This window comes from Pseudophryne corroboree, chromosome 8, assembly GCF_028390025.1.
Source record: "Pseudophryne corroboree isolate aPseCor3 chromosome 8, aPseCor3.hap2, whole genome shotgun sequence".
NCBI classification, from domain to species: domain Eukaryota; kingdom Metazoa; phylum Chordata; class Amphibia; order Anura; family Myobatrachidae; genus Pseudophryne; species Pseudophryne corroboree.
The window spans coordinates 56,064,507-56,089,747 of record NC_086451.1 but is presented as its reverse complement, the minus strand read 5'-3'; the positions used below and the strand labels follow the sequence as shown (position 1 = coordinate 56,089,747).

The 25,241-nt window shown below is 46.8% G+C and overlaps 1 protein-coding gene across 10 annotated transcripts in view; it reads right to left on the bottom strand.

Annotated features, from left to right (window-relative positions):
• HUWE1 (HECT, UBA and WWE domain containing E3 ubiquitin protein ligase 1) overlaps positions 1–25,241 on the bottom strand; it is a 430,355-nt gene that overhangs the window by 45,341 nt on the left and 359,773 nt on the right. For 8 of the 10 annotated variants that reach the window (XM_063936413.1, XM_063936412.1, XM_063936416.1 and 5 more), the window contains 8 exons: positions 23,957–24,177; positions 23,658–23,869; positions 2,950–3,132; positions 2,306–2,478; positions 1,888–2,033; positions 1,737–1,794; positions 1,505–1,603; positions 1,248–1,381 (listed from right to left, as the gene is read on the bottom strand). In XM_063936413.1, coding sequence (XP_063792483.1) covers positions 1,248–1,381; positions 1,505–1,603; positions 1,737–1,794; positions 1,888–2,033; positions 2,306–2,478; positions 2,950–3,132; positions 23,658–23,869; positions 23,957–24,177 — 1,226 coding nt within the window. The remainder of the gene's footprint in view (positions 1–1,247; positions 1,382–1,504; positions 1,604–1,736; positions 1,795–1,887; positions 2,034–2,305; positions 2,479–2,949; positions 3,133–23,657; positions 23,870–23,956; positions 24,178–25,241) is intronic. The other 2 variants (XM_063936409.1, XM_063936418.1) reach the window with 1 other exon arrangement.

Genomic DNA, 25,241 nt, shown 5'->3' with positions numbered 1-25,241 from the left:
CACCCATCTGCAAGCCAATACTCACTGTACTAAGACTGTGTAACATGTCTATCTCGTCTGCTGTAAGAAACACCCTTTCCAAGGGTAGGACCCAAAACTGTAAACAGTTGGATCAAATCAAATATCTGAGAAGACACTTAGGATACCCTCCCAAATTGAGACATACGCAGTCCGTGCTGTTGCTGAAGCTCAATGACCCATCTTGAACATCTCCACATAAACAAAATCGTTGGTATAGAGGCACAAAAAAAAAAAAGGGTAAAATAGATGGTTTGGGTCTTCGCATCAATAGAGAAGCAAACCAGTTCCCACCAGTCATTACTGGCTAGACCAAATACAGCTCATTCAGACAAACTACCTAAGGGGCTTGGGTTTTGGCTTCTTCGTGGTCAAGGTCCATTTGTTGTTCTTTTGTCCTTCCCGAGAGGCAGAGACCTGCTTGTGATCAGAGATAGTCCAATACTCAAAGCACAAAAGGACAAAACCAGAGAGCCCCCAGCTGCAAGAAAGTTTACCAGCACAAAGGAAATCTTTCACCTGTTGTGCAGCTAATAATTGTGCACAGTTCAATACCAAATGAAACACCATCCAAAATCTTCAACTCTGACTACACCAACCTTACCTTGAGCAAGAATTTGGTAAGCAGAAACAGCCAAAGACAAAATTCTAACAAGTTTTCAAAAACATGTCTCCAAAACACACAGACACTTAAGATGTGAGTAATGAGTAATAATTCACATCTAGGCCTCCATGGCAGCAAAGCCTTCAGGAGTTGCTCTGACTAAGTTACAACAACCTTGGCCCAGCTGCAATACTGTAGGCCTAAGAAAGCAAACACTGCTATGTCAGGAAACTCAATGGTCTTTATTTCCATATCCAAACCATCAATAATGCTGCGGCACTCAGTTGCAAAATTGGTTGTCCTCGACAATTGCATTATATGGTTATCCAAAATAGTTGAATTTTCACATTCATCCAAGTATTAGCAATCTGCAGGTAACCTGATATTTCAGTTCAAGCTTGTCCATGCCTCTCTTAGCAAAGAATCATTCTTTCCAAAATCTTCTCTGAAGAACAGAGTTCCTTTGCAGGATGGAAATACCAAAAGGAGGAAGGCGCTAAAGTTTTCTTTTAAAGTGCCAATGTCCTGATTTCTGTATTACCACTGTCCAAGTGTGAATGATGACCAAAATAAAACACAAATCAAGAATATTACAAAAAAAAATTCTTCTACAACTCACAACTACCTGATCATCTTCATCTTCCTCTTCTTCCTCCTCCTCTTCTTCCTGGCTGTCATCTTCATCTTCATTGCTGCCACTACTGTCCTCTTCCTGAGTGTGCTCCTCTTCATCTTCAGGGTCTAGGATGTTCATAGAGTCTGTAAGAGGTAATAGGGGAAGTGAACACACGGACACAAATTCACAGCTGTACTCAATCCCATCTTATGTGAGCTAAGCTAAAATAAGGGGAAAACTGCAATTCAGGAAATTGTGTGGCTTACCTTCCCTGTTAGCCTGAAGAGTAGAAGCCTGGCTAAGATTTGTTGGAGCCTCATCCATCAAAACATCTTCTTGTGACTCATCTTCCCCAACACGACTGACTACAACATTAGAACAAGAGACATTCAGAAGGATCAGATGCTACTAAGGGTAGTTTATGCACCAGGAACAAACTTATTTGCATGTAACAAATTTGGAAAGTCCATACTACAGCTAAAATGGATTTAGAGTTACCTGCAGCTCCATCTCGCTCAAGCAGCTCGTCTATTAGATCTTCTAGTTCAGTTTCCACCTGATAGAAGGAAAACTTTGTAAGTGAAAACAATGGACTATCAATCCATCTATACTGAAAACGTATCAGTCTCTGAATTGGTTATCTTCTAACCTGCATCTCTTGAGTGGTTAAAACTTCGGGTTGCCCTGCAATAACCACAGCATCACTCTCTGCCTCACCATCCATAATGTCCGCATCAGTCACCTCAGCCTGGGATACATCTGGATCCTCCTCATGGGCTTCAGCTCCTGTTTCACCTACAAGAAAAGATGAAGCATCATACCACTGTGCCATCATGTGAAATTGTGCACAGGACTTCCACCACAGGACAAATGAGAATAAACACAAGTGACAATGCCATTCCCATATATAAGCGAGAAGCTCCATACTCGCTAATCAAAGGATATCAATGCCAATTTAAATATACCCATAACACTTGTGATCTTTAGATAGATTTCCTTTTTAAATATAAATAATGACATATCAAATCTAATTAAAAAGGGAAAGCTACTCAATGGTTCCAGCGTACCTGTGTCTGGCTGGTTACTGTTTGGGTCCCTAGCAGCTCCATGAGTGTCTTGCTCAGATTTGTTCTTTCCCGAGGCCCCTTTGCTCCCAAACAGGCTGCTTGGTTGGTTGACTATGCGAGACAGTGTCTCCAAGGGCTTGAGTGCCGCATTTACAGTATTTGCCATGTTTGGACTGTGAGAAGAAAGTCAACATAACAATGTCAATAATTCTAAAACTCATTTAACAAAAAACGCAATATCTTATTTAAAAACATTCTCATCTTCTGTTAAATGAGGATACCCTCCCAACAAGGCCTATTTATTTTCAGAAGACAATCCACCACCAACATAAGAGTGAAATAAAATATCCTGATATGAAAGTGGATACCACCTTAGGCAGAGTGAACATAGTACAGCTCTGTCTTTATGACAAAAGGACACAGAGCAACTAATACTGAAACCCTTCTCGCAGTAAAGTTCGCCAAAAGAACAGTGGCCTTACAGGTAGGAATTACAATCAGTGTTGAAAAACTGTGAGCACTTGGAAACCACTGATGCTCTGCAGGCTGAGGGGATTCCAAGATTTTACCTCTATATATCACATGATTCCAGTGTCCCTAACTGGATGCAAAAGAAGAACTGAAAAAGATTCAAACTTTCATACCTTGACAGATCCAGACTGTGCGGTACCCTTGCCAAATCACTGACGAGACCCTTCTTTAGGAAGAGGCGAATTATGTTGTTCATGCCATTGTGCTGGGATTTGGTGGTGGCACTGCTGTAGAAGCTCGACGTGGATGGGCAGGATTCCATGATGGTGCTAATAATACACATCACAGCCTGTAACCTGCAAGACAAACATAATATAGGAGATAAATGAAATATAATATGTAACATTGCTGAACATTTCCACAACCATCAAGTACAACAAATGGTATTAATGAAACGTCCTCTGTATATGGACACACACAACAGTAAAGAGATCTTCCAGGTGCACTTCTATAAAGTGCACCCCATCCCCAACCAACATTAACATAAAGAGACAATGGGCCTAATTCAGATCTGATCGCTGGGCTGTGTTTTATTTTATTTTTTGCTGTCCTACAATCATAGTGTTCCTTCTAGGCTGTTTCAGCAATGTGAAAAAGCACCCTGCCCTTTTTCAGTGCACCCTGCAGGATCATAAATCGCCCCCTTGTATACAGAATGCAACAGAGTGCATGTTACAATGTAGTTGTCTACTCCTTGCCTACCTCTGAAATTGGAAACCATTTCTATCCTTAATGAACTGGATGGCAGAGGAGGCACTGTAAATGGCATCACTGCTGTGGCTGCCTGCATAACACAGCACTCTGATATAGAGGGAAAGAACAGGGTAAGCAGTGAGCATGTACTGCTTACACTATTTCCTTAGTAGAAGAACAGACTTATTTTGTACCTATACTGTATAGTTTAACCCTCTGCTTAACTTTTCTGTTTTATAACACATAGGGATTATAACTACTTCATCAGTGGAGGATACATTATTATGTGTATATACAGTAGCCATTCTTTCAAGGAGACTGCACAAATATAGTAGTTTTCTCAGTACAGATGTTGGGTGTTACATGGGTGCCCTATATGTATGTAGCGGTAAATGATACATTAAAGGGAATATATATATATATATATATATATATATATAAATAATATATATATATATATATATATACACATATATATACACATATATATATATATACACATATATATATATACATATACACACAGGTTGAGTATCCCTTATCCAAAATGCTTGGGACCAGAGGTATTTTGGATATCGGATTATTCCGTATTTTGGAATAATTGCATACCATAATGGGATATCATGGTGATGGGACCCAAGTCTAAGCACAGAATGCATTTATGGTTCATATACACCTTATACACACAGCCTGAAGGTCATTTTAGCCAATATTTTTAACAACTTTGTGCATTAAACAAAGTGTGTGTACATTCACACAATTCATTTATGTTTCATATACACCTTATACACACAGCCTGAAGGTCATTTAATACAATATTTTTAATTATTTAGTGTATTAAACAAGGTTTGAGCACATTGAGCCATCAGAAAACAAAGGTTTCACTATCTCAGTCTTACTCAAAAAATTCCGTTTTATATATATATATATATATATATATATATATATATATATATATATATATATATATATATATATATATATATATATATATATATATATATATATAGGGAGGCCAATCCCGGGATTGGCGGGATCCCGGGATTTGGGCCCAAAAATGCCGGGATTGGAGCCTCCAATCCAGGGATTCACGGGATTAGCGCGTGCATGCGCAGTTTTGCCGGACAGTGCTGAGCACTATAGCACAGCGCTGTCCGGCTGTCAGCGATGTAGTTACATCAGCTATGGACACACACACACACTGACCGCGCTGGCGGCACTTCAAACGTAGCGCCGGCCGCCAGCCAGTCAGAGCTGGCAGACCGCCAGCCAATCAGGGAAGCGGCAGCAGCCGCAGCCCCTGATTGGCTGCCGGACTGCCAGTTCTGACTGGCTGGCGGCCAGCGCTACGTTTGAAATGCTGCCAGCGCGGTCAGTGTGTGTGTGTCCATGGCTGGTGCCCGCGGCCTGCCCGTAAGTAGTAAGTGTTTATCTTCGCTACCTACACCCACACTCTCTGCTTCTGACATCCTCCCACTGCTCGCTACACCCACCGGCACCTTCCCTTCCTGTACCTTACATGCTCACTACACACCCACCCTCCCTTCCTGTTCCTTACATGCTCCCTACACCCACCCTGCCTTGCTGACCTCCACATATACTTTCCCTGCTCCCTACTGCAATCCCGGGATTGAGCATTTTTCAATCCCGGGATTGAAAAAAATGCCCCGGGATTGGCATATTATATATACAAAAATAAGAATTTACTTACCGATAATTCTATTTCTCGGAGTCCGTAGTGGATGCTGGGGTTCCTGAAAGGACCATGGGGAATAGCGGCTCCGCAGGAGACAGGGCACAAAAAGTAAAGCTTTAGGATCAGGTGGTGTGCACTGGCTCCTCCCCCTATGACCCTCCTCCAAGCCAGTTAGATACTGTGCCCGGACGAGCGTACATAATAAGGAAGGATTTTGAATCCCGGGTAAGACTCATACCAGCCACACCAATCACACTGTACAACCTGTGATCTGAACCCAGTTAACAGTATGATAACAGCGGAGCCTCTGAAAAGATGGCTCACAACAATAATAACCCGATTTTTGTAACTATGTACAAGTATTGCAGATAATCCGCACTTGGGATGGGCGCCCAGCATCCACTACGGACTCCGAGAAATAGAATTATCGGTAAGTAAATTCTTATTTTCTCTATCGTCCTAGTGGATGCTGGGGTTCCTGAAAGGACCATGGGGATAATACCAAAGCTCCCAAACGGGCGGGAGAGTGCGGATGACTCTGCAGCACCGAATGAGAGAACTCCAGGTCCTCCTTAGCCAGGGTATCAAATTTGTAGGATTTTACAAACGTGTTTGCCCCTGACTAAATAACCGCTCGGCAAAGTTGTAAAAGCCGAGACCCCTCGGGCAGCCGCCCAAGATGAGCCCACCTTCCTTGTGGAATGGGCATTTACATATTTTGGCTGTGGCAGGCCTGCCACAGAATGTGCAAGCTGAATTGTATTACACATCCAACTAGCAATAGTCTGCTTAGAAGCAAAAGCACCCAGTTTGTTGGGTGCATACAGGATAACAGCAAGTCAGATTTCCTGACTCCAGCCGTCCTGGAAACATATATTTTCAGGGCCCTGACAACATCTAGCAACTTGGAGTCCTCCAAGTCCCTAGTAGGTGCAAGGCACCACAATAAGCTGGTTCAGGTGAAACACTGACACCACCTTAGGGAGAGAACTGGGGACGAGTCCGCAGCTCTGCCCTGTCCGAATGGACAAACAGATATGGGCTTTTTTGAGAAAAAAACACCAATTTGACACTCGCCTGGTCCAGGCCAGGGCCAAGATCATGGTCACTTTTCATGTGAGATGCTTCAAATCCACAGATTTGACTGGTTTTAAACCAATGTGATTTGAGGAATCCCAGAACTACGTTGAGATCCCACAGTGCCACTGGAGGCACAAAAGGGGGTTGTATATGCAATACTCCCTTGACAAAATTCTGGACTTCAGGAACTGAAGCCAATTCTTTCTGGAAGAAAATCGACAGGGCCGAAATTTGAACCTTAATGGACCCCAATTTGAGGCCCATAGACACTCCTGTTTTCAGGAAATGCAGGAAACGACCGAGTTGAAATTTCTTTGTGGGGCCTTCCTGGCCTCACACCACGCAACATATTTTCGCCACATGTGGTGATAATGTTGTGCGGTCACCTCCTTTCTGGCTTTGACCAGGGTAGGAATGACCTCTTCCGGAATGCCTTTTTCCCTTAGGATCCGGCGTTCCACCGCCATGCCGACAAACGCAGCTGCGGTAAGTCTTGGAACAGACATGGTACTTGCTGAAGCAAGTCCCTTCTTAGCGGCAGAGGCCATAAAACCTCTGTAAGCATCTCTTGAAGTTCCGGGTACCAAGTCCTTCTTGGCCAATCCGGAGCCATGAGTATAGTTCTTACTCCTCTACGTCTTATAATTCTCAGCACCTTAGGTATTAGAAGCAGAGGAGGGAACACATACACCGACTGGTACACCCACGGTGTTACCAGAACGTCCACAGCTATTGCCTGAGGGTCTCTTGACCTGGCGCAATACCTGTCCCGTTTTTTGTTCAGACGGGACGCCATCATGTCCACCTTTGGTATTTCCCAACGGTTTACAATCATGTGGAAAAAACTTCCCGATGAAGTTTCCACTCTCCCGGGTGGAGGTCGTGCCTGCTGAGAAAGTCTGCTTCCCAGTTTCCATTCCCGGGATGAAACACTGCTGACAGTGCTATCACATGATTTTCCGCCCAGCGAAAAGTCCTTGCAGTTTTTGCCATTGCCCTCCTGCTTCTTGTGTCGCCCTGTCTGTTTACGTGGGCGACTGCCGTGATGTTTTTCCCACTGGATCAATACCGGCTGACCTTGAAGCAGAGGTCTTGCTAAGCTTAGAGTATTATAAATTTACCCTTAGCTCCAGTATATTTATGTGGAGAAAAGTCTCCAGACTTGATCACACTCCCTGGAAATTTTTTCCTTGTGTGACTGCTCCCCAGCCTCTCGGGCTGGGCTCCGTGGTCACCAGCATCCAATCCTGAATGCCAAATCTGCGGCCCTCTAGAAGATGGGCACTCTATAACCACCACAGGAGAGACACCCTTGTCCTTGGATATAGGGTTATCCGCTGATGCATCTGAAGATGCGATCCGGACCATTTGTCCAGCAGATCCCACTGAAAAGTTCTTGCGTGAAATCTGCCGAATGGAATTGCTTCGTAGGAAGCCACCATTTTTACCAGGACCCTTGTGCAATGATGCACTGTTTTTAGGAGGTTCCTGACTAGCTCGGATAACTCCCTGGCTTTCTCTTCTGGGAGAAACACCTTTTTCTGGACTGTGTCCAGAATCATCCCTAGGCACAGTTGTCGTGTCGTCGGGATCAGCTGCGATTTTGGAATATTTAGAATCCACCCGTGCTGTTGTAGCAGTATCCGAGATAGTGCTACTCCGACCTCCAACTGTTCCCTGGACTATGCCCTTATCAGGAGATCGTCCAAGTAAGGGATAATTAAGACGCCTTTTCTTCGAAGAAGAATCATCATTTCGGCCATTACCTTGGTAAAGACCCAGGGTGCCGTGGACAATCCAAACGGCAGCGTCTAAAACTGATAGTGACAGTTCTGCACCACGAACCTGAGGTACCCTTAGTGAGAAGGGCAAATTTGGGACATAGAGGTAAGCATCCCTGATGTCCCCGGACACTATATAGTCCCCTTCTTCCTGGTTCGTTATCACTGCTCTGAGTGACTCCATCTTGATTTGAACCTTTGTAAGTGTTCAAAAAATTTTTTAGAATAAGTCACCTAGCCTTCTGGCTTCAGTACCACAATATAGTGTGGAATAATACCCCTTTTCCTTGTAGTAGGAGGGGTAATTTAATTATCACCTGCTGGGAATACAGCTTGTGAATTTTTTTTTTTTTCCCATACTGCCTCCTTGTCGGAGGGAGACCTTGGTAAAGCAGACTTCAGGAGCCTGCGAAGAGGAAACGTCTCTACATTCCAATCTGTACCCCCTGGGATACTACTTGTAGGATCCAGGGGTCCTGTACGGTCTCAGCGCCATGCTGAGAACTTGTCAGAAGCGGTGGAGCGCTTCTGTTCCTGGGAATGGGCTGCCTGCTGCAGTCTTCTTCCCTTTCCTCTATCCCTGGGCAGATATGATCTTATAGGGACGAAAAGACTGAGGTTGAAAAGACGGTGTCTTTTTCTGCAGAGATGTGACTTAGGGTAAAAACGGTGGATTTTCCAGCAGTTGCCGTGGCCACCAGGTCCGATGGACCGACCCCAAAAAACTCCTCTTCCTTTATACGGCAATACACCTTTTTGCCGTTTGGAATCTGCATCACCTGACCACTGTCGTGTCCATAACATCTTCTGGCAGATATGGACATCGCATTTACTCTTGATGCCAGAGTGCAAATATCCCTCTGTGCATCTCGCATATATAGAAATGCATCCTTTAAATGCTCTATAGTCAATAAAATACTGTCCCTGTCAAGGGTATCAATATTTTTAGTCAGGGAATCCGACCAAGCCACCCCAGCTCTGCACATCCAGGCTGAGGCGATCGCTGGTCGCAGTATAACACCAGTATGTGTGTATATACTTTTTATGATATTTTCCAGCCTCCTGTCAGCTGGTCCTTGAGGACGGCCCTATCTATAGACGGTACCGCCACTTGTTTTGATAAGCGTGTGAGCGCCTTATCCACCCTAAGGGGTGTTTCCCAACGCGCCCTAACTTCTGGCGGGAAAGGGTATACCGCCCATAATTTTCTATCGGGGGGAACCCACGCATCATCACACACTTTATTTAATTTATCTGATTCAGGAAAAACTACTGTAGTTTTTTCACATCCCACATAATACCCTCTTTTGTGGTACTTGTAGTATCAGAAATATGTAACACCTCCTTCATTGCCTTTAACGTGTGGCCCTAATAAGGAATACGTTTGTTTATTCACCGTCGACACTGGATTCAGTGTCCCTGTCTGTGTCGACCGACTAAAGTAAACGGGCGTTTTAAAACCCCTGACGGTGTTTTTTGAGACGTCTGGACCGGTACTAATTGTTTGTCGGCCGTCTCATGTCGTCAACCGACCTTGCAGCGTGTTGACATTATCACGTAATTCCCTACATAAGCCATCCATTCCGGTGTCGACTCCCTAGAGAGTGACATCACCATTACAGGCAATTGCTCCGCCTCCTCACCAACATCGTCCTCATACATGTCGACACACACGTACCGACACAGCACACACACAGGGAATGCTCTGATAGAGGACAGGACCCACTAGCCCTTTGGAGAGACAGAGGGAGAGTTTGCCAGCACACACCAAAAACGCTATAATTATATAGGGACAACCTTATATAAGTGTTTTCCCTTATAGCATCTGTTTTATATATTTCTAACGCCAAATTAGTGCCCCCCCTCTCTGTTTTAACCCTGTTTCTGTAGTGCAGTGCAGGGGAGAGCCTGGGAGCCTTCCCTCCAGCCTTTCTGTGAGGGAAAATGGCGCTGTGTGCTGAGGAGATAGGCCCCGCCCCTTTTTCGGCGGCCTCGTCTCCCGCTTTTAACGGCTTCTGGCAGGGGTTAAATATCTCCATATAGCCTCCGGAGGCTATATGTGAGGTATTTTTAGCCAAAATAGGTTTTCATTTGCCTCCCAGGGCGCCCCCCTCCCAGCGCCCTGCACCCTCAGTGACTGCCGTGTGAAGTGTGCTGAGAGGAAAATGGCGCACAGCTGCAGTGCTGTGCGCTACCTTTAGAAGACTGAGGAGTCTTCTGCCGCCGATTCTGGACCTCTTCTTACTTCAGCATCTGCAAGGGGGCCGGCGGCAAGGCTCCGGTGACCATCCAGGCTGTACCTGTGATCGTCCCTCTGGAGCTGATGTCCAGTAGCCAAGAAGCCAATCCATCCTGCACGCAGGTGAGTTCACTTCTTCTCCCCTAAGTCCCTCGTTGCAGTGATCCTGTTGCCAGCAGGACTCACTGTAAAATAAAAAACCTAAGCTAAACTTTTCTAAGCAGCTCTTTAGGAGAGCCACCTAGATTGCACCCTTCTCGGCCGGGCACAAAAATCTAACTGGCTTGGAGGAGGGTCATAGGGGGAGGAGCCAGTGCACACCACCTGATCCTAAAGCTTTACTTTTTGTGCCCTGTCTCCTGCGGAGCCGCTATTCCCCATGGTCCTTTCAGGAACCCCAGCATCCACTAGGACGATAGAGAAACAATAGAGTCACTCCTGGACTACCATCAGGACACGGGTGGCAGTACCCCGAAACGTTGAAGATTAAAGCACCTTGATTTTTCACCAAGTTGGTAGTACAGGAGTGACTCTATTGTTTGGAGTATATCTTTGAGGTTGGCAGGCCTCTAGAGAGCACCCTGGCAAGTTATTGACACTTTTCCGTGGAGTGCCGGCTGTTCGTGTTGGGTATATCTATATATATCTATCTATCTATCTATGTATATATATATATCTATATATCTATCTATCTATATATATATATATATATATATATATCTATCTATGTATATCTATATAATATATATATATATATATATATATATATATAAAACTGTAAACATAAGCACTATGCTTTGTGCGCATAGAGTCGCATAAAAAATGTGCCCTTCAAAATTTAAAATGTGCCCTCCTCAATGATCAGCACCCTGCCCTAAAAAAATCCTAGAATGAACACTAAATCAGATAGTCACCGCCTACAGGGGGAGTGTATTTTCGATGTGCAAGTGTGCGATCGCATGTTTAGCTGAGCTGCAAAAAATAAGATTTTACTCACCGGTTAATCTATTTCTCGTAGTCCGTAGTGGATGCTGGGAACTCCGTAAGGACCATGGGGAATAGCGGCTCCGCAGGAGACTGGGCACAACTAAAGAAAGCTTTAGGTCACCTGGTGTGCACTGGCTCCTCCCTCTATGACCCTCCTCCAGACCTCAGTTAGGATATTGTGCCCGGAAGAGCTGACACAATAAGGAAAGGATTTTGAATCCCGGGTAAGACTCATACCAGCCACACCAATCACACCGTATAACTCGTGATACTATACCCAGTTAACAGTATGAAATATAACTGAGCCTCTCAACAGATGGCTCAACAATAACCCTTTAGTTAAACAATAACTATATACAAGTATTGCAGACAATACGCACTTGGGACGGGCGCCCAGCATCCACTACGGACTACGAGAAATAGATTTACCGGTGAGTAAAATCTTATTTTCTCTGACGTCCTAGTGGATGCTGGGAACTCCGTAAGGACCATGGGGATTATACCAAAGCTCCCAAACAGGCGGGAGAGTGCGGATGACTGCAGCACCGAATGAGCGAACTCTAGGTCCTCCTCAGCCAGGGTATCAAACTTGTAGAATTTAGCAAATGTGTTTGACCCCGACCAAGTAGCTGCTCGGCAAAGTTGTAAAGCCGAGACCCCTCGGGCAGCCGCCCAAGAAGAGCCCACCTTCCTCGTGGAATGGGCTTTTACAAATTTAGGATGCGGCAGTCCAGCCGCAGAATGTGCAAGTTGAATCGTGCTACAGATCCAGCGAGCAATAGTCTGCTTTGAAGCAGGCGCACCCAATTTGTTGGGCGAATGCAGGATAAATAGCGAGTCAGTCTTTCTGACTCCAGCTGTCCTGGAAACATAGATTTTTAGGGCCCGGACTACGTCCAGCACAGGCACCACAATAGGCTGGTTAAATGAAACGCTGAAACCACCTTTGGGAGAAATTGGGGACGAGTCCTCAATTCCGCCCTATCCATATGGAAAATCAGATAAGGGCTTTTACAAGACAAAGCCGCCAATTCTGACACACGCCTGGCCGAAGCCAAGGCCAACAGCATGACCACTTTCCACGTGAGATATTTTAGTTCCACGGTTTTAAGTGGTTCAAACCAATGCGACTTCAGGAAATCCAACACCACTTTGAGATCCCAAGGTGCCACTGGGGGCACAAAAGGGGGCTGAATATGCAGCACTCCCTTAACAAATGTCTGAACTTCAGGTAGTGAAGCCAGTTCTTTTTGGAAGAAAATCGATAGAGCCGAAATCTGGTCCTTAATGGAACCCAATTTTAGGCCCATAGTCACCCCTGATTGTAGGAAGTGCAGAAATCGACCTAGCTGAAATTCCTCCGTTGGGGCCTTCCTGGCCTCACACCACGCAACATATTTCCGCCATATGCGGTGATAATGGTTTGCGGTCACTTCTTTCCTAGCTTTAATAAGCGTAGGGAAAACTTCCTCCGGAATGCCCTTTTCCTTCAGGATCCGGCGTTCAACAGCCATGCCGTCAAACGCAGCCTCGGTAAGTCTTGGAACAGACAGGGCCCCTGCTGCAGCAGGTCCTGTCTGAGCGGCAGAGGCCATGGGTCCTCTGAGATCATTTCTTGAAGTTCTGGGTACCAAGCTCTTCTTGGCCAATCCGGAACAATGAGTATAGTTCTTACTCCTCTCCTTATTAGTCTCAGTACCTTGGGTATGAGAGGCAGAGGAGGGAACACATACACCGACCGGTACACCCACGGTGTTACCAGAGCGTCCACAGCTATCGCCTGAGGGTCCCTTGACCTGGCGCAATATCTTTGTAGCTTTTTGTTGAGGCGGGACGCCATCATGTCCACCTGTGGCCTTTCCCACCGGTGTACAATCATTTGGAAGACTTCTGGATGAAGTCCCCACTCTCCCGGGTGGAGGTCGTGTCTGCTGAGAAAGTCTGCTTCCCAGTTGTCCACTCCGGGAATGAACACTGCTGACAGTGCTAACACATGATTTTCCGCCCATCGGAGAATCCTTGTGGCTTCTGCCATTGCCATCCTGCTTCTTGTGCCGCCCTGTCGGTTTACATGGGCGACCGCCGTGATGTTGTCTGACTGGATCAGCACCGGCTGGTGTTGAAGCAGGGGTCTTGCCTGACTTAGGGCATTGTAAATGGCCCTTAGTTCCAGAATATTTATGTGTAGGGAAGTCTCCTGACTTGTCCATAGTCCCTGGAAGTTTCTTCCCTGTGTGACTGCCCCCCAACCTCGAAGGCTGGCATCCGTGGTCACCAGGACCCAGTCCTGTATGCCGAATCTGCGGCCCTCTAGAAGATGAGCACTCTGCAGCCACCACAACAGCGACACCCTGGTCCTTGGAGACAGGGTTATCAGCCGATGCATCTGAATATGCGATCCGGACCACTTGTCCAACAGATCCCACTGAAAGATCCTTGCATGGAACCTTCCGAATGGAATTGCTTCGTAAGAAGCCACCATCTTTCCCAGGACTCGCGTGCAGTGGTGCACCGACACCTGTTTTGATTTTAGGAGGTCTCTGACTAGAGATGACAACTCCTTGGCCTTCTCCTCCGGGAGAAACACTTTTTTCTGTTCTGTGTCCAGAACCATCCCCAGGAACAGTAGACGCGTTGTAGGAACCAGCTGCGACTTTGGAATATTCAGGATCCAGCCGTGCTGTTGTAGCACTTCCCGAGCTAGTGCTACACCGATCAACAACTGTTCCCTGGACCTCGCCTTTATAAGGAGATCGTCCAAGTACGGGATAATTAAAACTCCCTTTCTCCGAAGGAGTATCATCATTTCGGCCATTACCTTGGTAAATACCCTCGGTGCCGTGGACAGACCAAACGGCAACGTCTGGAATTGGTAATGACAGTCCTGTACCACAAATCTGAGGTACTCCTGGTGAGGAGGGTAAATGGGGACATGCAGGTAAGCATCCTTGATGTCCAGTGATACCATGGAATCCCCCTCGTCCAGGCTTGCAATCACCGCCCTGAGCGATTCCATCTTGAACTTGAACCTTCTTATATAAGTGTTCAAGGATTTTAAATTTAAAATGGGTCTCACCGAACCGTCCGGTTTCGGTACCACAAACATTGTGGAATAGTAACCCCGTCCTTGTTGAAGGAGGGGTACCTTGATTATCACCTGCTGAGAATACAGCTTGTGAATCGCCTCCAGCACTGCCTCCCTGTCCGGGGGAGCTGTCGGCAAGGCAGATTTGAGGAAACGGCGAGGGGGAGACGTCTCGAATTCCAGCTTGTACCCCTGAGATACTACTTGTAGAATCCAGGGATCCACCCGTGAGCCCACTGGTCGCCGAAGTTCTTGAGACGGGCCCCCACCGTACCTGGCTCCGCCTGTGGAGCCCCAGCATCATGCGGTGGACTTGGAGGAAGCGGGGGGAGGACTTTTGTTCCTGGGAACTGGCTGTATGTTGCAGCTTTTTCCCTCTACCTCTGGGCAGAAAGGACGCGCCTCTAACCCGCTTGCCTTTCTGGGGCCGAAAGGACTGTACCTGATAATACGGTGCTTTCTTTGGCTGTGAGGGAACATGGGGTAAAAATGCTGACTTCCCAGCTGTCGCTGTGGAAACGAGGTCCGAGAGACCATCCCCAAACAACTCCTCACCCTTGTAAGGCAATACTTCCATGTGCCTTTTAGAATCTGCATCTCCTGTCCACTGCCGAGTCCACAATCCTCTCCTGGCAGAAATGGACATTGCGTTTATTTTAGATGCCAGCCGGCAAATATCCCTCTGTGCATCTCTCATGTACAAGACAGCGTCTTTAATATGCTCTACGATTAGCAATATAGTGTCCCTGTCTAGGGTATCAATGTTTTCCGACAGGGAATCTGACCACGCAGCTGCAGCACTGCACATCCATGCTGAAGCAATAGCCGGTCTCAGTATAATACCTGAGTGTGTATATACAGACTTCAGGATAGCCTCCTGCTTTCTATCTGCAGGCTCCTTTAGGGCGGCCGTGTCCGGAGACGGTAGTGCCACCTTTTTTGACAGACGTGTGAGCGCTTTATCCACCCTAGGGGATGTCTCCCAACGTGACCTGTCCTCTGGCGGGAAAGGGTACGCCATTAATAACCTTTTAGAAATTACCAGTTTCTTATCAGGGGAAGCCCACGCTTCTTCACACACTTCATTTAATTCATCAGATGGGGGTAGTTTTTTCTCCCCAAACATAATACCCTTTTTTGTGGTACCTGGGGTAATATCAGAAATATGCAACACATTTTTCATTGCCGTAATCATGTAACGGGTGGCTCTATTGGAATGTACACTAGTCTCATCATCGTCGACACTGGAGTCAGTATCCGTGTCGACATCTGTGTCTGCCATCTGAGGTAGCGGGCGTTTTAGAGCCCCCGATGGCTTTAGAGACGTCTGGGCAGGCACAGGCTGAGAAGCCGGCTGTCCCACATCTGCTATGTCGTCAAACCTTTTATGTAAGGAGTCGACACTGTCGCGTAATTCCTTCCACATAACCATCCACTCAGGTGTCGACCCCGCAGGGAGTGACATCACATTTATCGGCACCTGCTCCGCCTCCACATAAGCCTCCTCATCAAACATGTCGACACAGCCGTACCGACACACCGCACACACACAGGGAATGCTTTGACTGAGGACAGGACCCCACAAAGCCCTTTGGGGAGACAGAGAGAGAGTATGCCAGCACACACCAACAGCGCTATATAACACAGGGATTAACACTATAACTGAGTGATTTTTCCCAATAGCTGCTTGTATACACAATATTGCGCCTAAATTTAGTGCCCCCCCTCTCTTTTTTACCCTATGTAGTCTGGAAACTGCAAGGGAGAGCCTGGGAGCGATCCTTCCAGCGGAGCTGTGAGGGAAAATGGCGTTAGTGTGCTGAGGGAGATAGCCCCGCCCCTTTTTCGTCTGACTTCTCCCGCTTTTTTTTATGTATATCTGGCAGGGGTATTTTACACATATATAGTTTTTATGACCATATTATGTGTTATTTGCCAGCCAAGGTACTCAATATTGCAGCCCAGGCCGCCCCCTCCCCCCACCCCCAGCGCCCTGCACCCATCAGTGACCGGAGTGTGAGGTGTGCATGGGAAGCAATGGCGCACAGCTGCAGTGCTGTGCGCTACCTTGATGAAGACCGAAGTCTTCTGCCGCCGATTTCCAGGACCCTCTTCTTGCTTCTGGCTCTGTAAGGGGGACGGCGGCGCGGCTCCGGGACTGGACGACCGAGGCTGGGCCTGTGTTCGATCCCTCTGGAGCCAATGGTGTCCAGTAGCCTAGAAGCCCAAGCTAGCTGCAAGCAGGTAGGTTCGCTCCTTCTCCCCTTAGTCCCACGTAGCAGTGAGTCTGTTGCCAGCAGATCTCACTGAAAATAAAAAACCTAAAATAAACTTTCTTTTTCTAAGAGCTCAGGAGAGCCCCTAGTGTGCATCCAGCTCAGCCAGGCATAAAATTGTAACTGAGGTCTGGAGGAGGGTCATAGAGGGAGGAGCCAGTGCACACCAGGTAGTCCTAAAGCTTTCTTTAGTTGTGCCCAGTCTCCTGCGGAGCCGCTATTCCTCATGGTCCTTACGGAGTTCCCAGCATCCACTAGGACGTCAGAGAAAATCATTTCGTGCAGTCTCTGCGCAGCCCAGAACTTACTCCTCCAGTGCGATAGAATCAGGCTGATCGTGGCCGGAGCGGACGTCAGACACCCTCCCTGAAAACGCCTGGACACGCCTGCGTTTTTCCTGACAATACCTGTAAACGCCCAGTTACCACCCACAAACGGCCTCTGTCAATCACCTTGCGAACGCCCGCGCAAAGGGATTTTTCGCACAATCCAGTCGCTGACCGACGATGCCTGCTGTTGCTGTCCGACGCGCCTGCGCATTGCGCTGCATATGCAGTTAGGATCTGATCGCCTGCTGTGCGAAAACGCACAGCAGCGATCAGATCTGAATTATCCCTAATGTTTCTAGTGAAATACATTGTAACCAAAGCTTAGAAACATCATTAGGTTTACATGAATTTCAAAGCAAACAGACTTTCAGCACGGAGCAATCTACATTAAATACCAGTAGCTTAACCTCACCAATAAGTGTGTGTATTGTAACTATATATGTATGCTATTTGTGTATACACTAACAATTTGTGTAACATAATACTGTGGCCAGTTTGCGATTCCTCACACATGCTATAGAATGTGATCTGTAATGAGTCCCGTTGAATACATTGCAGGCGTGTTCCATTCCAAACATGATGAACCAATGTAATAAAAAAATGACCATATGTCTTGGTGGTCCAGTTGCGTAAGGCTGTAGGTGGGATGCTTAAGTGCCTTTGAGGCCAACACTGTTGTTGGTCCATGGCTGCAGTCCCTGGACAGAGCAGCGACTGCTACGTGTCGCCGCATAACAGGAGTATCTAATAGCTCCTCAAAGACTTCAAGTGCTTTATGGGAGTCCCTAAAGGCTGCTCTCTCTTTCTGTGGGACACTGGAACGATGGGGTATAGGCAGTGATAGAGAGAGCCAGGCAATAAAAGCTAATACAGCTTTCACATTGCAAACCCGGGTCCGACCCTTTCACACTGAACCCGGGCCACCCATGTAAACACTACGGAAGGACTTTCTGGCTCACAAAGATGGTGTGTCAAAAGGAAACAAAAAGGAGCTCCCTCACCTCCTCATCACTCCATGGCATTTAACCCTCAAACTGATGAACCTCTAAAATGCTGCTCTTGATGTCTGCAGTGTGCTGCCTGTGTGTCCAGGACTGTGGCTGTTGACATCAAGGAAGACACAGGTACATCCAATCAGCACCTATATTTATTTTTTTAAACCCGGGTTTAATAACCCGGGTCAGACCATTTCACACTGCACATCAACCCCAGTCCAACACGTGTTTAATGCTGCTTTAATCCCGGGTTGAAATGCCGGGTTGCTTGACACGGGTGATTTCACTTTGGCGCTTTCACACTGCACTGAGACACGCCAATAACCTAGGTATAACTCTCGGGCAACATCGGGGGTATAGGGGGAGGAGCCTAGGTTCTGATGCCTTCAGTAACCATGGAGCTTAAGTGTTTCAGAACGGGATGAACTAAAGGGAAAATGTGGTAAAAAGCCGCCCTGGAAGAGCTCACCGATCTTGTAGAGTGAGCCTTCAGAGACTTAGGGACAAGTAAGGCTGCCGAAACAGAGGCCTGTTGGACAGTAGGCCTAAACCAACGAGCAATGGACTGCTTCGAAGCAGGACAACCCTTTTTCTGCGCATCATAGAGAACGAACAAGGAATCAGTCTTTGTGATCCGAGCCTTTCGCTTGACATAGATCTTCAAAGCTCACACAGCATTCAATGCCTCCGGAGGAGCAGAAGTGTCAGAACTTGACGGGACCACAATAGGTTGATTCAGGTGAAACGCAGACAACCTTCGGCAGGAACTGCTGCCTAGTCCTGAGCTCCGCTCTGTTCTCGTAAAAGACCATGTATGGGCTTTTACATGATAAGGTCCCCAATTCCGAGACACGACGAGCAGAAGCCAGGGCCAGTAACATCACCTTCTTCCACGTGAGGTACTTGACTTCCACAGTCATCAGATGTTCAAACTAGGAGGACTGTAGAAATTTCAATACCACATACAAATCCCAGGGCGCCGTAGGCGGCACAAAAGGAGGTTGTATGTGGAGTACCTCTTGCAAGAAGGTCTGCACTTCTGGCAACACTGCCAATTTCTTGTGGAAAATAGAGAGAGCTGAAATCTGAGCCTTAATGGAACCCAGACGTAAGCCCTTATCCGCACCAGCCTGCAGGAAATGTAAAAAACGTCCCAAGTGGAACTCTGCAGGCGGATACGTGCGTTCCTCGAACCAAGAGACATATCTCCTCCAGATAAGAGAGTATTTTGACGTCAAAGGTTTCCTGGCCTGAACCATGGTAGCAATAACCTTTTCGTAAAGGCCCTTGTGAGCTAGGATGTTCCGCTCATCCTCCATGCCATCAAACGAAGCCGCCGTAAGTCCGGGTAGACGAACGGTCCTTGTTGAAGAAGATCTCTTCGTAGTGGTAGAGACCAAGGTTCTTCGACGGACATGTCCAGAAGATCCACGTACCATGCCCTCCGAGGAAATAAAATTGCCTGGACTCCTTGATTCCTAATTCGCTTGAGCACCCTTGGGAGCAACAGAATCGGAGGAAACAGGTATACCAGCCAGTAAGGCCAAGGCGACGTCAGTGTATCCACTGCTCTCGCCTGAGAGTCCCTGGTTCGTGAGCAATACCAGTGAAGCTACTTGTTGAGTCGAGAAGCCATCATATCTATTTGTGGGCAGCCCCACCGATAAATGATCTGCTGAAACACCTGATGGTAGAGTCCCCACTCCCCCGGGTGAAGAGCGTGACTCCTCAAGAAATCCGCTTCCCAGTTGTCCACACCTAGAATGAAGACTGCTAACATGGCTCTTGCATTTCTTTCCTCCCAGAGGAGTAACTTGGATACATCTCGCATGTAGGCTCTGCTTTTTGTCCCTCCTTGTCAATTGATGAACGCCACTGCTGTGGCGTTGTCCGACTGTACTTGGATCATGTGATCCTTGAGCAGAGGAGAAACCTGAAGCAGAGTGTTGTAGATCGCCCGAAGTTCCAGAATGTTGATCGGAAAGGAGGGCTGACCACTTGCCCTGTCACTGCACCCCTTGGGTGACAACTCCCCATCCTCTCAGACTTGCATCCGTCGTGAGGGTCAAATCCTGAAACTCCGGCCTTCCAGTAGATTGGAGGACTGTAACCACCGTAGGAGGGAGATCCTGGCCTGAGGCGACAGCCGGATTAGCTGGTGCATCTGTAGATGCGAGCCAGACCACTTGCTCAGGAGATCCAATTGAAAATGTTCTGGCATGAAACCTCCCATATTGGATCGCCTCGTATGAGGCGACCATCTTTCCCAGCAAACGTATGCAAAGATGGATGGACACTCGAGTATGTCGGAGCACCATTTGAACTACCTCCTGAAGTGTTCTGGTAGGAACACCTTCTGTTCCACAGTATCCAGCAACAGGAGCCACCGAGTTGGCTCCAGGGGGGACTTCTGAAAATTGAGAATACACCCATGGTGTGACAGGAGTTGAATAGTGTGGTAGATATGGAGCACTAAAAGCTCCCTGGATCTTGCTTTTATCAGAAGGTTGTCCGGGTAAGGGACAACATTGAACCCCTGGACCCAGAACATCATCTCCGCCATCACCTTTGTGAATATCCTCGGAGCTGTGGACAGGCCAAAGGGCAGGGCCTGGAACTGGTAGTGGTCGTCCAGCAGGGCAAACCTCAGGTACACCTGATGAGCCAAATCGGAATATGAAGGTAGGCTTCCTTGACACCCAAGGAAATGATGAAACCTGTTCTTTCAAGCCCTCAATCACTACTCTCAAGGATTCCATTTTGAACTTGAAAACCTTCAGGTAAATGTTCAAGGACTTTAGATTCAAAATGGGCCTTACTGAACAGTCTGGCTTTGGTACCACAAACAGGTTGGAGTAGCAACCCTTACTGCGTTGTGGTATTAGTACTGGAACCAAGATGCAGGACTGGACCAACTTTAGGATGGCCTGTCACAGCGTAACCTGCGTATCCTCCAAAGTTGGTTAGCTTGATTTAAAAAATTGTTGGGGAGGAGCACCATCGAACTCCAGCTTGTAGCCCTGAGAAATGAGATCCCTGACCCAGGTATCCTGGCAGGAATCTTCCCAGATGTCTTACCTCTGGTGCCTCTAGCCACATTGGAGGCACCTCTGGCCCTAGATCGAAATCTGTTAGACCGAATGGACTGAATAGATGGCCCCGGGTAGGAGCGTCTCGTCGGCGGGGCCCCAGAGGAGAGAAATGTGGATTTCCCAGCAGTGATTCTGGAAATCCACATATCCAACTCAACCCCAAAGAGCCATTCCTCAGAAAAGGGGAGGGATTCCACACTGCGCTTTGATTCTGTGTCCGCTATCCACTGACGCAACCACAAAGCCCTTTGCGCAGACACTGCCATAACAGAAGTACTAGCATTAATATTCCCCATCTCCTTGAGTGAGTCGCACAGGACACGTGTAGTGTCCTGAATGTGCTTGAGGAGAGTCACCATAGTGACCAGAGGCAAAGCCCCGGAGAGGCCCTCCTGACTTTGAGTAGCCCACATATGAATGGCATTGGTCATCCAGCAACCTGCTATGACTGGCCTTCGCAATACAACTGCTGCCATGTAAATAGATTTGAGAGTAGTCTATCTTTCTGTCCCCAAGATCCTTCAAGGCAAAGGAGCTCGAGGCAGGCAGCGTCGCCTTTTTGGACAGTCGAGAGACTGATACGTCAATCCCTGGGGGTTCTTCCCAGAATTACCTACCTTCAGGAGCAAATGGGAAAGTGCGCAAAACATTTTGACGCTTGGAATTTTTTGTCTGGATTTTTCCAGTCTAATTTAAATAGGTCATCTAACTCTGCAGAATCAGGGAAAGTGACATTAGGCTTGTTTTGTGTAAACAAAAACGACTGCTGGGACGCAGCGTCCTCTAGAGGGATCTAACACGTCCCGTATAGCCAGAATGAAGAGTTCAATACCCTGAACAGAATGGGAATCCCCACTAATGGGATCTAAGTCCTCCCCATCCTCCTGTATATCCTCATCTGAATCAGAGAGTAGGGCAGGTAAACCACGCTTCTGTGGACCTGCATGAGACATGTGGGGCTGTGTAACATCTGCCCTAGCAGCTAGGTCTGCAACAGACTGTTGTAATAGAGTTTTTTGAACATTTGCAGTGAGTTGTGATGACATATCAGACATCATAGTTTTAAGTGCCCCTAGCCAGGAGGGCTCTGGACCCTCTCCCCCAGCCCCTTCACTGATTTGTGAAGATTGGCTGCATTGTTCACATGAAACAGAATCAGTAGATAAGGGAGAGAATCTGGTGTATACACTACAGAGTTTGTGTTTACCCATGTTCACAGTAATCACAATGACATACACACAGACAGTAATACTTATCAAGCCTGCCCTTACTGTATGTGAGAGGAGACACACAGAGACAGACACCAACACACCCCTAGCTGTACAGCCCCAGTGAGGCTGTCAGCTGCTTATATCACAGTGAAACACTAGTAATTTCTGTCCTGCAGGGGACACAGATTGTGTACAATAGCGGCTCTCCCCCTTTGCTACACCCTAAACCAGTTTTCCAGGGTGTCTTGGGAGTCAGGAAGAGCAGAGTGTGCTTGTGCTGCTGTATTAATGCAGAGAAAGGCGCCGAAATGCCTCTGGTCCCGCTCTGAGCTAGCTTTGTATACAGAATCTGTCAAACAACATGCAAGTGTCATATCAAATTAATCAGTTTGCTAATGCCAGACATAAGCACAGTTGCACGGGCGAATTAAGGCTAGATGTATGAGGACACCTCTATTCAGTTTTAGGGGATGCAAGTGGTAGTTCTTCAGATGTCTTTCCAGGGTCGTTGGTCTCCTGAAGACTCAACACTGCCGATCAACATGTAAGTGCTACAGTAAGGCCAGGATTCAAAGCCATGACAGAAGTTCAGTATCTTCCAAAGGGGCAACGATAAAAGTCCATTAAGACAATGCTACAATGGTAGCTTATATAAATCACCAGTGCTCAGGCCACATCGGAGCGAAGACTGACCATGAGGTGGACGGAACAGACTGCATTCCGAAAGATGACAACCAGGAAACCAATTACAGGAGCATACAGGATCTTCAACTAAGAGAATGGTCCACACTTCCAGAGGTGTTTCAACAGCATCCAAACTGGGAATTGACATAGATATGGTTGCATACTAGTTACAAGATTCAAACTCTCCAGAACGAGAGAGACCGGAATACCAAATTTATGGATGCCATAGTTGCTCCTTGGAATTCTAATATCACCTATTATTTTATTTTTTTTAACAATATCAATGCATCCAAGAATAATAAAATTAATAGAAAATAGCTTCAGTTCTGCTCATGTCTCTGGTCTGGCTGCATCAAGCTTGGTATTTGGATCTCCTGGCTTACTTGATTCTCCTCCTTGGGGCCTTGCATTAACACCCACCCCCTCTCCCCCACAAATACCTGCTTCACATGACAGGATGGCAAAGTAAGCACATTTTGTCACAATGACTAATATAAAAATAAAACAAAAAGTACATGTAGTATTGTTTGGATAACTGTAGCTCTCTATTACTGCACAGCGAGGATGAACAGTTGCACACTCATAATGCTTTCAATCACATACTGAAGAGTTCAATTACATTTGACCAAAAAACCACCAAAAGACCATAATTTCTCATTCCACCTAATCTTACCTAGCATGCTTCTCTGTACTCTCAGCCATAGCCAGTGCACGACCCAGTGCAGCTTTAACTTCATTCACTAGCGCCACTTGGGCATCTGTGCCACTTCCAGCAGCAGCCAGGCTAGCTAGAAACAGGCGTGCCAGGGCTGGAGTGTCTTTATCCTCAGCATTCTGAGTGTGGGGAAGGAGATGATCCAAGACAAAAGCCAGCACACTGCAATCCTGCAAAGTAATAAACATATAAGTAACAAAAGTCTAACACAACAAACAAAACTAGTGTAAAGCTAGGCTAGCTTGCCTTGTACATACCTCTTTGATGAGCTCAGACTGCCCTGCTGTGTAGTTGTAGTTCGCAATAAGTGTGGCAATCCCCACATATGATCTGACCAACTCAGCCAAAAGTCGAAGTATGGTAGAAGTGGGCAATAAAGGTTTGCTGCCTTTTGCCTTCTGCTTAACTTCTTCTGAATTGTGGTCCCCTTCTTTATCCTTCTTGCCTCCTTCACGGTTCTCCTCTGGGGTAAGTGCTGCTGAGGAATAGGCATTTCAGTACGGACAGTCAAAAAGGAACCAAAAACAAGCACTCCCTAAATCTGGGAAATACTAACACCAGCTGCAGTTTATCCCAATATCCGTAAAGTACATACTGGAAAAGCTCAAGTGCACAAGCTCTAAACAGCCTCTTCGAATATAGGAAGAGATGATTTTTGGTCATTTACCATTGAATCCTATTCTCTGAATTTGGCTAGAGAACACTGGCCCATGGGGTTGCAGGCTGGGACTCCTGGAACAGACATTTAAACTATAACTTTAAATTCTAAACTTCTCCACCCGCAACACCAGCATGCCAGTAGTATTTATAACAAAATAAATAATAGGATTTTAATAGCTACCGGTAAATTCTTTTCTCTTAGTTCGTAGAGGATGCTGGGGATGCTTCAAGAACCATGGGCTATAGACGGGATCCGGAGACATGGGCACTTTAAGACTTTAAAAGGGGTGTGAACTAGCTCCTCCCTCTATGCCCCTCCGCTAGACTCCAGTTATAGGAACTGTGCCCAGGGAGACGGACATTTCGAGGAAAAGGATTTATTTAATATATAATAAGAATTTACTTACCGATAATTCTATTTCTCGTAGTCCGTAGTGGATGCTGGGGACTCCGTCAGGACCATGGGGATTAGCGGGCTCCGCAGGAGACAGGGCACATCTAAAAAAGCTTTTTAGGTCACATGGTGTGTACTGGCTCCTCCCCCCATGACCCTCCTCCAAGCCTCAGCTAGGTACTGTGCCCGGACGAGCGTACACAATAAGGAAGGATCTTGAATCCCGGGTAAGACTCATACCAGCCACACCAATCACACCGTACAACTTGTGATCTGAACCCAGTTAACAGTATGATAACAAAACGAAGTAGCCTCCGAAAAAATGGCTCACAACAATAGTAATAACCCGATTTTTGTAACAATAACTATGTACAAGCATTGCAGACAATCCGCACTTGGGATGGGCGCCCAGCATCCACTACGGACTACGAGAAATAGAATTATCGGTAAGTAAATTCTTATTTTCTCTAACGTCCTAGTGGATGCTG